The sequence below is a fragment of the Protopterus annectens genome, chromosome 13.part0 (genome assembly GCF_019279795.1).
Source record: "Protopterus annectens isolate FY-2018-M chromosome 13.part0, PAN1.0, whole genome shotgun sequence".
NCBI classification, from domain to species: Eukaryota; Metazoa; Chordata; order Ceratodontiformes; family Protopteridae; genus Protopterus; species Protopterus annectens.
The window spans coordinates 573782553-573795196 of record NC_056747.1 but is presented as its reverse complement, the minus strand read 5'-3'; the positions used below and the strand labels follow the sequence as shown (position 1 = coordinate 573795196).

The 12644-nt window shown below is 38.4% G+C and overlaps 1 protein-coding gene across 2 annotated transcripts in view; it reads right to left on the bottom strand.

Annotated features, from left to right (window-relative positions):
* Nucleotides 1-12644, bottom strand: part of LOC122787487 (CGRP receptor component) — a 325947-nt gene that overhangs the window by 170839 nt on the left and 142464 nt on the right. For both annotated transcript variants that reach the window (XM_044054228.1, XM_044054227.1), the window contains exon 3: nt 7964-8059. In XM_044054228.1, coding sequence (XP_043910163.1) covers nt 7964-8059 — 96 coding nt within the window. The remainder of the gene's footprint in view (nt 1-7963; nt 8060-12644) is intronic.

Here is a 12644-nt window from a genome sequence, read left to right as displayed (position 1 = left end):
AAAGCCATTTCGGAGTTCAAAGAACAAGTACGAAAATAATTAGCTGCAAAAATAGCCCGATGATGGATAGTTTGGGTGTTGAATAAGGCACAAAACCGACAACGAGGGACGTCGTGGTCTGGGCCTAAGCAAGGGATGCGGTAAGAATGAAAATCTCTGAGGTATTTGCTTTCCACGGGTAAGACAATTGTTAACTTTTACTGACATCAGTTAGAGCAAGAAAAAGGATCCCCAATGGGTACTTAACTTTTGTTGAAGATTTCGGGTTGGAAACTCGAAAATGAAAATTTTAGGATTTGGCCGACCGGCACTTGCGAACTCTTCCTACTTCAGGCACTGCACGGCAAGAAAGGCTGAGTTAATGGCATCGGCTGCATGTTTTATACCCCTGACGTCATGGAAGAAGAGATAGCATCCGATGCAGAAATCCGAAGACTCTGGTATTCAGGCTGGCTGAGGGCTACCTGCAAGCAGATAACCCAAATGTGATGACTGCAACAATGAAACATGAAAAACATCCACCAAAAGGGTCTCAATGAGACGGATACCTGATGTCAAAATCATGGCCTCAAGCTAAATGCCAAAAAGTGCATAGTCATCCCCTTTGGAAAAAAACAAAGTACCCACAAACTACCACATAGGTGGTAATCCCCCAAATATGGAAGACTTAATAAGGGATCTGGGGACCTGAGTAGATTGTAATCTCTCCTTTGATAATCAGATTGCCAAAGTGGTTAGAAAATCCTTCTACGTGGCCCATCTAATCACAAAAGGGTTCGCATCCAGATCAAAAGAGGTCATTGTGCCCCTCTACTAATCACTCATCAGACCCATCATAGAGTACAACGCCCCCATTTGGGATGTACCTTACAAGACACCTGCAACAGCTGGAAAGACCACAGAAGTACCTCACCAAGTGGAACACTGGCCTCAAACAGATGCGCTCGAGGGATCTAAACCTCACCACAACAATAAATAAGATGCAATGGAGGGATAGATTCCTGTCCCAGGAGACTTCCCATGCTTTGGAACAAGATTCCAATCTACATTAGGCACAGCTCCGCATTTATATTACCCTATCGTACGATTTAAATAGCGAACGCTGTTTCATCGTACCTAAAATATCTAAACCACAAAATATCGAACATACAGAACAGCAAATTTTTTCCAAAACACAAACACACAACACAAGCACACCAAAATAAATAAACTACACACATACACTTAACAAAACCATAATTCTAACCCTACACTACTATCTATCCACTCACCTTAACCCAACCCTAAAGTCCCTAACTACCGCACACTCACCTTACCTGCTCCCTAACCCTAAAGCCCCTAAATACAGCACACTCACCTTACCCGCTCCCTAACCCCTAAAGTCCCTATCGCACACTCACCTTACCCCGATCCGTTCCCACACTTACCTTAACCCAGTCCGTAACCTCCGTTCGCATACTTACCTTACTCCGGTCAGTAACCTTCCAACCACAGTAGAGTAAATAGCGAAGTCATGAAACAGACAACCGAAATATTACCCTAGGTAAGATTTCGAAGTTCCGTGGCTTCGCTATTTTGAGTTTTCGACAAAAACGGGTCGATATTATAGCAGTCGAAGTTTAAAATCTTCGCTACTATAATATAGACCCACAGCTCCTCGCTAACACTCAAGAGAAACCCTGACGAGTGGATGGGAAACAGAATATTTACCGCGGAGATCACTTCAGTGGCTCTGCTGGACAGAGGCACACAGAACTAATCTAAACACATTCTGGCTAGGCTTATAAATGCCTTTGGGCAGATAGCCTCGTACATACCTATGAATATCTTATCTCCATATTTTGACATCAAAGAATCGACTAATCAGCTTTGTTACAGCAGAGTGCACTGTTACATTTTTGCAGTTCAATATCCAACGCAGTCTTTTCACATTTAAGAAAACAAGCCTGTGGCTTGCATTAATATTTACAAATGACAGAATTATCTATCAAATTCTATCTGACTAGGCTGGCAGCCTTCACCTACCTTCACAACTATTTTATTAGTCTGCGCACGTTGGCAATAACATGGCAACAAAGCTTTAACAGAAGACGACTTGGCATGTTCATGACATGTGAAAAGGAAAAAAATAATGCTAACCTGGAAAGGTTGCACCATCATGAAAACACATGATGAAAAGCCAGTTAAGCCCATCACGTTTTAGCAATTTTGTTAATTCTGTGGACATTTTTTTTTTACTTTCAGCTGTCCTCTTTGTGATATTAAACCAGTCAACCTGCAAGATTTTCGCATCTGCACACTCATGTTTTTTCCACTTTACTGTTATTATTTTGTGATTTACTCCTTAGTTCTGCCCACAGTAAACATGTATTAGGTCATAATACAGCCCTGAGAAGGAATAGGATGGGGGTGGGCAGGAAAATATGCTGCGGTATTATGTAATCACTTCAAAAGTGAAGATCACTTTCTAAGCTAGTGTCTTTATTTGTGACGTGCAATAATAGACAGCTACCAAGGGAAACATCTCTCAAACACACATGACAGTTTGGATAGCTTCTGTAACTTGCCATCTCACAACACACACAAGCTTTTATACACACAAATAGCCTCACCCTACCAACATCACCCTGGGTCAAAGCTGAAAACAGTCTGTAGTGAATCAGTTTAATCACTTTGTTAACAACTAACTAGATTAAGGCATACGGAAAATCCCAACATGATCTCAGTACAACATAGCTACATAAACTGAAATGTTTCAAACTGAGCCTCAAAACACAACCTGCTTGATTCATGGCTATGTTCATGCGCCACACCAGGCTAATATCATATACACAGATTAACACAAACCACCTCTACAAATGCAGGTTATGTAAAGACTGCTCAGCAGCAACAGACATCTAACATTTAACCACCTCTCATTTCTAGCTCCCCCTTTCTTTCCTCCTATCTCACAGACTCATAGACAAGTATCAGGTAGGCTAACTGGCCTTGTGGGTCATTTTAAGCTTAGCCAGTTTCAATTTTTGTGCTCAAACTAACCTATCACATTTAATTAGAGATCATCTTTACCCATTCCATGTTAATAATTATGTATTACCCTAATGAGAACTACAGGGATTATACCAGAGGTAATTAGAAGGGACCAATGCATGGGATAAAGCATTTAGGAGCTGCCTCTTTCCATTAGTTGTACAGGAGGAGGTCCTGTTTCTCACCCACAGATCCAAGATGCACTTGAATATGGACAGGGATGAACTTTAATGTGGGTGGGGAGTCTGTTCCAGAGCAGTGGTATCCTCTGGCAGATATACCTGTCTCTTTAAACCATTCTGTTGATGTTGCAGAAGAGGTTTAGATCCCTATACAGAGTATTTCTGATGCCACTGGACTTGATGATGTGAATTCAATCCATCAGTATTGTGTCACAGAATGACTTGTATGCCAGACACAGGTCACCTCTTGGCTATCTGTAGGATACCAAGTACAGTGACAGAGCTTTGAGTCAGTCCATGTAGGATATGTTACTTAGGCTTTGTATCCTTTTAGTAAGGCACTTCTGTGGGTGTTCCAGTTGCTACACGCCTCTGAACAATTGTGTACCATAGGGGGCATTATATTCATTGAATGGCCTAATGAGGGCTGAGTAAAGGAGACAAGGACATCCCTAGATCTAGACACAATCCCTGTCTATAAGCTAAGCAATATCAAACGACATTCTTGCAATAACGGAGTGGTGGTGAAAAGTTCACATAAGTTCCCAAATCCCGAGCAACTGGGTCAACTTTTAGGGGCATATTGTCAATGTGGTATTTCTCTGGGATAGATGACTTTTGAAAGGATACAATCATGCATTACTTGGTATTAGGTTTCAGTCCATGATTTTAGCACCAGTTAGTTATCTGGGAAAAACCTTCCTGCAGAACGGCCATGTCATTTGGGGATTCAATGACTATTCAGCTTGCACTCATTTGCAAACAGTCAGCCACAGCCATTTGGTATTGGTTTTTACTTAAAAGTTGATGCCAATCAAGAGGGGTCCCAGCACATAACCCTGTGGAACTCCAAATGGTGAGTGGTCTCTTTGTGGTGGTAGCAGCCTATCTGTGAGCCAGATGACAATCCAGTGGATGACATAGGAGTTTATTCCCAGTTTATTTTGCATTTCTACTACCGCGAAGTGGGGAATTGTGTCAAACGCTTTGGCCAGGTCGAGGTATGCAGTGCATGCCATTTTGTATCTCCTACTTACTACCCAGTTTTCTCCAATCCTTCTACTAATACCACATTACTAAACCTCTTTCCCCCTAACTCAGATTTGATGGTCTATTTTCCATAAATTCAGAAACAAAAACAATATCTTAAGACTATTACTATGAACCACAAATTGTACTTTTGAAACTGCAATTAAATATTTCATGTTATATACATTTCTTTCTCTCCCAGTTGTAAATACATTTTTCCGGTTTCCACTTTGGAAATGTTAATGTACGTATTTTTTTTTATTTGGTCTTTTGTCTTTGCGAGCTTTTCTTCCCGGGCCTCCTCTGAAAATAAGTATTTCATGCCTAGTCAGACTGTAATGGTAAACAAATAAGAGTCATTGTTTATAGTCTTAACGGAATTGTATTTATCCAACCCACATACACACAGTATTAAGTATGTATATATTATACCACTCTCACAACGATGTGTACAAGCACAGACTACTAATCTGCATTGCTAGCATGCTAAATAGGGCCAATTTTACTTGTGCTAGGACATATTCTAAATGCAATGGATTGTTTACAGATATTCTGGGAATTTTTTTTTTAATTTCTACAAATACTTTTCTTTACTATGAATCTAAATAAAGTGCCCATCTAAGCAGTGTAGAGGTGTAAAGCACTGACTCAAGTTCAAACAGCAGCTTGGGCAATGGAAAAGCCAAGTAGGGGTGTAGGAATGAGTGGGTAGTGCTGGCTCACCTACTCTGCAAGTAAGGAATAGTGGTCTGCTTGTCTGTTTCACAACATACAAGTGGAGTTTGTTACAGTGGTTAACCAAGAACATGGGCTTGGGTTAATGAGCTTATGATGGTAACCTTTATTAACATGTGGCTAGGACCACATACACCCATTGACAGGGCAAAAAAAGGACCGCATTGTGATATGGGAACTCACAGCAGCTGCCAGGGATAGGTTAGGGCCTAAAATAATAACACCCTCATTGCTGCACCATCAGATGCAAATACGGGCATAAATAACTTCCATGGCTGCAGGGATGATCCCCCTTGATGTCTCTTACCTCCACACCAGGGACTCTCCAAGATATGGGAGGGGAGATGAATGGGCTCAAGAGCAGAAAGATGGCAGGACTGGCAGTCACAGGGGGAGAAATTTGGAGTGACCCTTAACATTGCTACCTTGTTGACAGTCACTGAAAAATATAAGGTCATGCATCACTCAACAACTGTACATGCCGGTTGAGTACACAGTCATCAAGAGAGTACTTCCAAGATTGCACAAATCCTCATGTCTGATGTCACTAGGCAATATGTACAGCAGCTTCTTGTGATAAGAACGAGCAATGTACTATACAAGTTAAGAAAATAAAACACAGTATAGATAAACAACTTGATGAGACCTAGGTATTACAAAAGAATAGTCTATATTAATACAGAATTGTTCACCTCTCTCTCTCTCTTTAATACATACATATGTGTGTGTGTGTGTGTGTGTGTGTGTGTATATATATATATATATATATATATATATATATATATATATATATATATATATATATAAATATATATACACACACACACACACACACACACACACACACACACAGACACACACATACACACACATACATACATACACACACACGAGACAAACTTGTCTATATGTAAGAATGGGAAACACGAAAGTGTTGACATCTAGGGAAATAACATCAACTAGTCAAGTACCTATGGGTCTGTTAACACAGAACACAGATTGAGGTACACTTTCTTACTCTCCACAGGCAATATCAGCCCTACGCAGACATACATCTCTGCAGCTGTAGTTTTAGACAGGAGGGTCAACATATGACAGCACCATATGAAGTTTCTCATATGTAGGTAATCTTGCTCATTTCTGCTTTACTCTCTCTGTATGTATGTGCATGTGTATGGGTGGAGAGTGTTCTGCTTGGTGAATACAAAATGCCAAATGACTGAATGACAGCTTCTCACATATAAAGAACTTCTATGCACTGAAATGATTTAGAGAGATGTTATGAGTGACTTAGGAAATTGACTGTGCTGTGTATGCTTATTACCCAAAACAATTTGCATCACTGCTTCCCTCTGGATCCATACTTTCTACCTTGTTGGTTTTAAACACTTTACTTGACATTTTCAAGAACAGCATCAACACTGGCTTGCTCTACCTGCAAACATTTCAGAAATGTCCTCCCTTAAGACTGTCTCCTTGACATGAAGGCTTGTCATCTCCTATGCTAAGCTTCACTGGTTTTGTAGGTACAAAGCAGTCTCCTGAGCTGCAAGTCAACAGCTGATCACCGACTTGGTGGATATGTGGATGGTCTATGTTGCTTCCTGGACTGCCGCTTACCAACTAACTTCAGGTTTCCCAGAATGCAGACACATTCTAACCAGCAGCAGAATGGGTTTTAATATGTCAGGTGTACTGGCTTTCAGTTGTCTGAATGCAGCATTAATTTTCTAAGGAGGCAGGAATATGCTTGACTTTTATTTGGATGTTGGAATATGCTTGACTTTTATTTGGATGTTGGGATATTACCATAGTCTTTGACAAGGCCATACAACTGTACTTTCAGTCATCTGGCTTGTTTCAGATATAACCAGCAGTCCTTCCTAGTACTTTCTGGGAAGGCCTCTCTCACAGGCATGATAAGCTGCAATTTCAACATATGACATTATACATTCAAGATTGAGTTCCATAGCAGTTTCCTCTGCCGGATATAGAAGTGTTCCACATGCAGCGTTGCTGGACGCTCTTCCTTTTGAGGACATCAAGGCAAACAGCAGCAGACACATGTCCTTGTTGCTACTTTTCCCCACCAGGCCATGTTTAGAGTTTAAGTGGTAGCATACAAAGGCCCTGATAAAGAAAGACCAAGTACCACAGTTATCCACAGAAATGACTATGGTGGCCTCACTTGCTTCCTTGTACTGTCAACAGCAGAATAACAATAAGCAGAGGAAATGGGAAAGACATGCCCCAAGCTGTTTAAAGTATGCATATGTGCAAATAAATAAATTTAAAAAGAGAACATTAACTAAAACTTGGAAATGGGTCATTTAAAACAGATCTATTGTACTTAACATAATTATTTTAAACAATTTACTGGGAAAATCTCAATAATTCTGCATTTCACTAAACTAAAAAAAAGAGAGCACAATATGCTGAATTGATATTCTGTTTTTTGGGGGAGATCCCCTGTACCACCCAGACATCCCAATTTGAAATTGTAAATCTTGCTTTGTCACAGTCCTGGGGAAATATGTACCTTTGGAGAATATGACATTCTGTCTTTCCCAGGGTTCTGAGACTTTGATATTGCAATATTTATGTGCAGAGGGTCATGTACTCACCCACCAGGGGATGCAGTGGGACTTGGCCCCATGAGAAAAAAACAAAACAGCATTTAAGTCTATTCAATGGATTACTTGAAAGCAGATTAGGTACTATCAGTGGTTGTGATGCAACAAAAAGTGATTCTGCAAAGTGCTATAGAATCCTTTAACAAAAAAAGTACACCATCAGTTGGCATCCATTGAAATTAACAAGCTCCAGATAAGTTCATTTGTAATGGATCCAAGGAAGTTGCCCTACAAACAATATGCACAGCTAAAATGTTGCCCTCTACTTACCTATTCAGAGCTTTACAGTGAAAGATATGCATACACTAGCAAATACATGTATGAATTGGAAAGCATGACATCCGCTATACTGACCTCATACATGATGGTGTTCAGATTCTGCTGCCCAGTACTGTTTTTGTTTTTAGTTCCTTTCCGCTGTTCCTTCAGATCAGTCAGTAGCTGAAAGACCTGAACAAAATGGAGAACAAAGAAAGTCTGTATACCTAGAATGTGTGATAAACAGCACATAACAATGAACATGCACAGACAATTATACACTTCTCAAAAAGTGAAGGTTTGACTCTTTAAATATGTACTTCCAAACTGTGCAATACACTGGTCATAAAGGCAGCTTTTTTGAACTCACATTTGTACACTGTTAGTAGAAGGGAGTCGTCGACTTGTGTGACAATCAACTGTGTGAGAACGTACTTGGTCAAAACCACACACACTTAAATAAAAGCAGTGTAAAGAATAGAGAAGATGTTTGCCAAATGCTGATGGACGAAATGGAATATGCATCTGAAATTGAAGCGGATGGTAGGAGTGAATCATGGGTTGGAGCAGAGCAGTCACACTGCTTTATAAACATCAACTAGAGATCTAAGAAAGTCATCTTTGAAAAATTTAGATTTAATCATGACCACTAACAACTTATAAGCAAGGAGAACTGAACTGTGGAACTTAAAGGCTTGTTTACAACATACCTGAAAAATTTAGAAGTGAATGGAGCAGACAGGGCAGAGTTTTTTTGCACGACAACAGAATGACTGTGGGACCTGCTAAGTACCAAATGCTCAGGATACTGATAAAGGCAATACAGATAGCAAAGAAAATGGATTAGGAAAAATAACGGATTGGAATGGAGCATGAGGTAAGAAGTCAAAAGTTGAGACTGCATGGAGTTCTGGAAAATGAGGAAGGGTTAGGCTTAATGGGACTATGTGAAAACAAAAATGTTTGAATGGAAAGGATTTGCAAATGATTTGCTACAGAGGGGAACACTGCCAATGCTGCAGTAGACATCTAGTATGAAAAGCCAATGCCTAAACATAACTAAATGTTTCATATGCTGTGAGAAAGGGTCTTCTGCTGTAAAAACTGGCAACCTACTAAAAGGTAATCAGTGGCTGGGCAACCAATGTGTGCTGAACATAATTTTTCTGGGATTAATACTGAAACACTGCTTGTAATTTGTGGAGCAATAAAAGTATGCAAGATAAGAAACAAAGTAGAAACTGATATTTCTTGCTACCTTGTATTCCGGACTGGTGGTAGTTTAGCTTTTCAGAATCCTGAAGACTATATAGTACAGCTAAATGAAATGTTGTTGCAACTAGCAAAACTACAAATCAAGCAACAGAGAGCTGGGAAGTTTAGACAGATACACTGACACTGCTGCAGAAAGAGAGGATGAGTGAGAGCAGAATGTGGGTGTCATAGAGAAAAGATGATATGTTCATGTTGGCAAACACTGGACCACAGTGGCTCAAATGATACGATGGTTTCACTTGAATATTTGACTATACAGTAATGATTTTGGAATTCTCAAGTTTACCAAACTATTCACCTAATGTACTACTGAGAAGTGTTAATTTTGGCATGGGTGTCTGCTTAAGCAACTGTCTACACTACAGACAAACTACAGCAGAGAGTCAATTATCCAAACTAATTGGGACCAAGGGTAATTCAGATAATCAAACAGTTTTGATAAACAAATATATAATTGAACTGGATAAAAAACTTCTAAATTTTTTTCTGCACGCAGGAATACACTTTTCAAACATTCAGTGATTACAGTGGACAATAAAGAATATTTTTCACACACAAGCTGGCTACAAGCTCAAAAAACATGCTCAAGCAAATATGTGTAATGTTTACGTATTCAGACTTTATGATTTTTCCTACCCAAAAACTTTGGAAAGCTGGTTCAGATAATTGACGGTTCAGATAATCAACTCTCTACTGTAATATCTTTTGAGTAAAAGACCTGTATTAAACTAGTTTTGAGATGCAATGCAGACTTGGACAATATATTACTTGATGATTTAGCAACCATATGGAACAGATATTTACACAGAGTATGGTGGAATAATCAAAGACTCAACAGCTATGACACTTTTTGAGAATTTTTAAATGCGAACAATATTAATATTGTGGAGTACAACAAAATGGCAAAGTATTTTACCTAAGTCTGAAGAAGAATATAGTGTATCAACCATACATGAAAACAATCCATGCAACTATATAAATGAATATATAACAAAAACGCAGGTGCTGGAGCAAAACAAAGCTGCAACTCTGAAAAGTCATTCAATACTCCACAAAGCGAAGCATCCAAATCCACAGCAGAAAGATCTTTTATTCATGGAAAAGACAGAACATAGGTAAGCGCTTTCACCCCAAAAGGGCTTCCTCAGACCATAAAAAATAGTAACATTCTTTCACTTTATAAAGACAAAAAGGTGCCAAACTCAGCCCATCTAAACATATAAAATTAACACTTATTAAAACAATATACACAATCAAAAGTATCATTGTCAACAATATAAAATCAACCATGTATATACACAGACACCAAATATATACATGTACCTAGCAACAATATAAATTCATATAACTAATATAAAATAGCAAGCAATACATTCTTAAATATTGAGACATATACCAAAGTACATGTATCTCTATCGACTACAAAAAATAAAAACATCCCATCTAATACAGCCTATAGAGATTGTTTAAAAATTCACTTCTCTTAACATAACAAACCTACATTGCTACGATAGTTATCAAGAAACAGGTCAGGTCTGAGAAGTTTTCATATGTAGAAAACGAAAAGCGCTTAATTTTTATTACTTGTTTTTATTTGTACCAGCATTTGGATCTGCTTCATTTATATTTTATTAAATGGTTTGGAACAGTAGATAAGTGGAGAGCCGTCATTTCAACTGAAGCGGGAAAGAGAGGGTACTGTTTGGACTACTTTCTGTAGCTATTTTTTCGTTTGTGCAGTTCGATCTGTGATATTACTGAAAACACTGGCATGTTCTTAAATGTGGTGATAGAAACAAAAACATTTAGTTGAGGTTCCTAAATTTTATTTCAAGAACAATATTTCTTTGAGGAAAATGTGCTATAAACCTGGTCAGAAGAAACCAAGGATTACTAACAGAATAGGAACTCATCCTTAGAGACTGTAATATGTGTCAGTTTATAGAAACTACTGATAGATTTGAGCATACTAAGACCAAGCAGGTTTATACATTCAATTTCTTTGCAAACTGTAAGAGATGCAAGTAATCTTGTTTATTTAGCAAGCTGCACTGTTCATAAAAGTTTTTATGTTGGTAAAACTAAGAGAGCATTGAAAGACCGTGTATGTGAACACATTTATGATGTGTCTAGGAAAGATAAAAGAAATGCTGCCAAACATATTCTAATTGCTGGAAGTACTCATAAGTTTAAGTTGACTGTGCTACAACTTTTTAATGGAAGCATTAGAGGTGGTGATGTCAACACTAAAACAGAATGTATTGAAACTAAATTGTAACTATAATGTACAATTGTGTATATGTATATGTAATTATACAAATGTATAATTATACTGCTGTGATGGCTTAGTGGTTAACTACTGTGACTGTAGTGTACAGGATCCTGGGTTTAAGCCTTGCAGAGGCTGTTTATTTGGGAGGGAGGGAGGTAGGGTGGGTGGCCTAATGGTGAAGGTGTTTGCCTTAAAAATACAAGGTGCAGGGTTTGAGTCTCACAAGGGATAATTGGCTAGGCTTACAATGGCTCGTAAGGGCAGTTAGTCTAGTACTAACTTATGAACCTTTTGAACGTGAAAGAGGGAAGGGTTTAAATTACCATGTTCCTTTACAACCACTACTTAGGTCATGTGACCTTAAGAGGTTGACCTGAAACTGTGTGTATTAAAACAGCATTTTATGCCCGCTTTATTAGATCTGAAAAAGCACCTGGATAGGTATGAAAGCACTCATCTTTTTCTTGGATGTTTTTAACATTTTTATGCTATTTTATTAAACTTTGGAACTACTACTTCATTGGATTCAGCTGTGTTGACTGGTTAGTCTTCTACTTGGATTGTTTGATTTTGTGTTTAATCAGTCTTTACCCACTTGCCCTGGTTTGCCTCTCTCATATATATATATAAAATTAATCCCAATTAATCCCATCATTAAATTGGACTAAGGAGGGGCAAACGATGCTTCTACTTTTGTCTCAACTAGAGGAGGATAAATTCAAATAGAACTCTACGAGTTTTAAAATATAAGCTGACACTGCAATCAGTAAGGAAAATTTGAACCGTTTACATGTTTATATAAAGACATGAGAACACCTTGGAATGTCAGCAAGTTCCTGTCTGGGCATCAACTATGTTTGTCTAATTTTTGCAAACAATCAGAAGAATCTCTGATATATGAAGGCAAGGCACAAATACATTGTTTCTATTTTTTGTTTGAGGTCACTGCCTTTGAAGGCAATCTGCTGGGGAGCTAGAAGCAATTTAATACAAAAAAAGAGCTGTTTCATGTCATACTTGCCATTTTTTTGCTTGGTGTTGGTGTAGTTAAAGTTTAAAAAGCTCATTTTTCTGTCTGTATTAGTTACTCAGCATTTGCATCTATTGGGCCTATGGGACAATAGCTATTAAGTGTGCTACATTTGTAAAGTATGGTGAAACATTAACCACGTGGAACTCTCAAAATGAGTCGGATTCAAACTGCATAATACCTGTAAAACAGTAATTTTA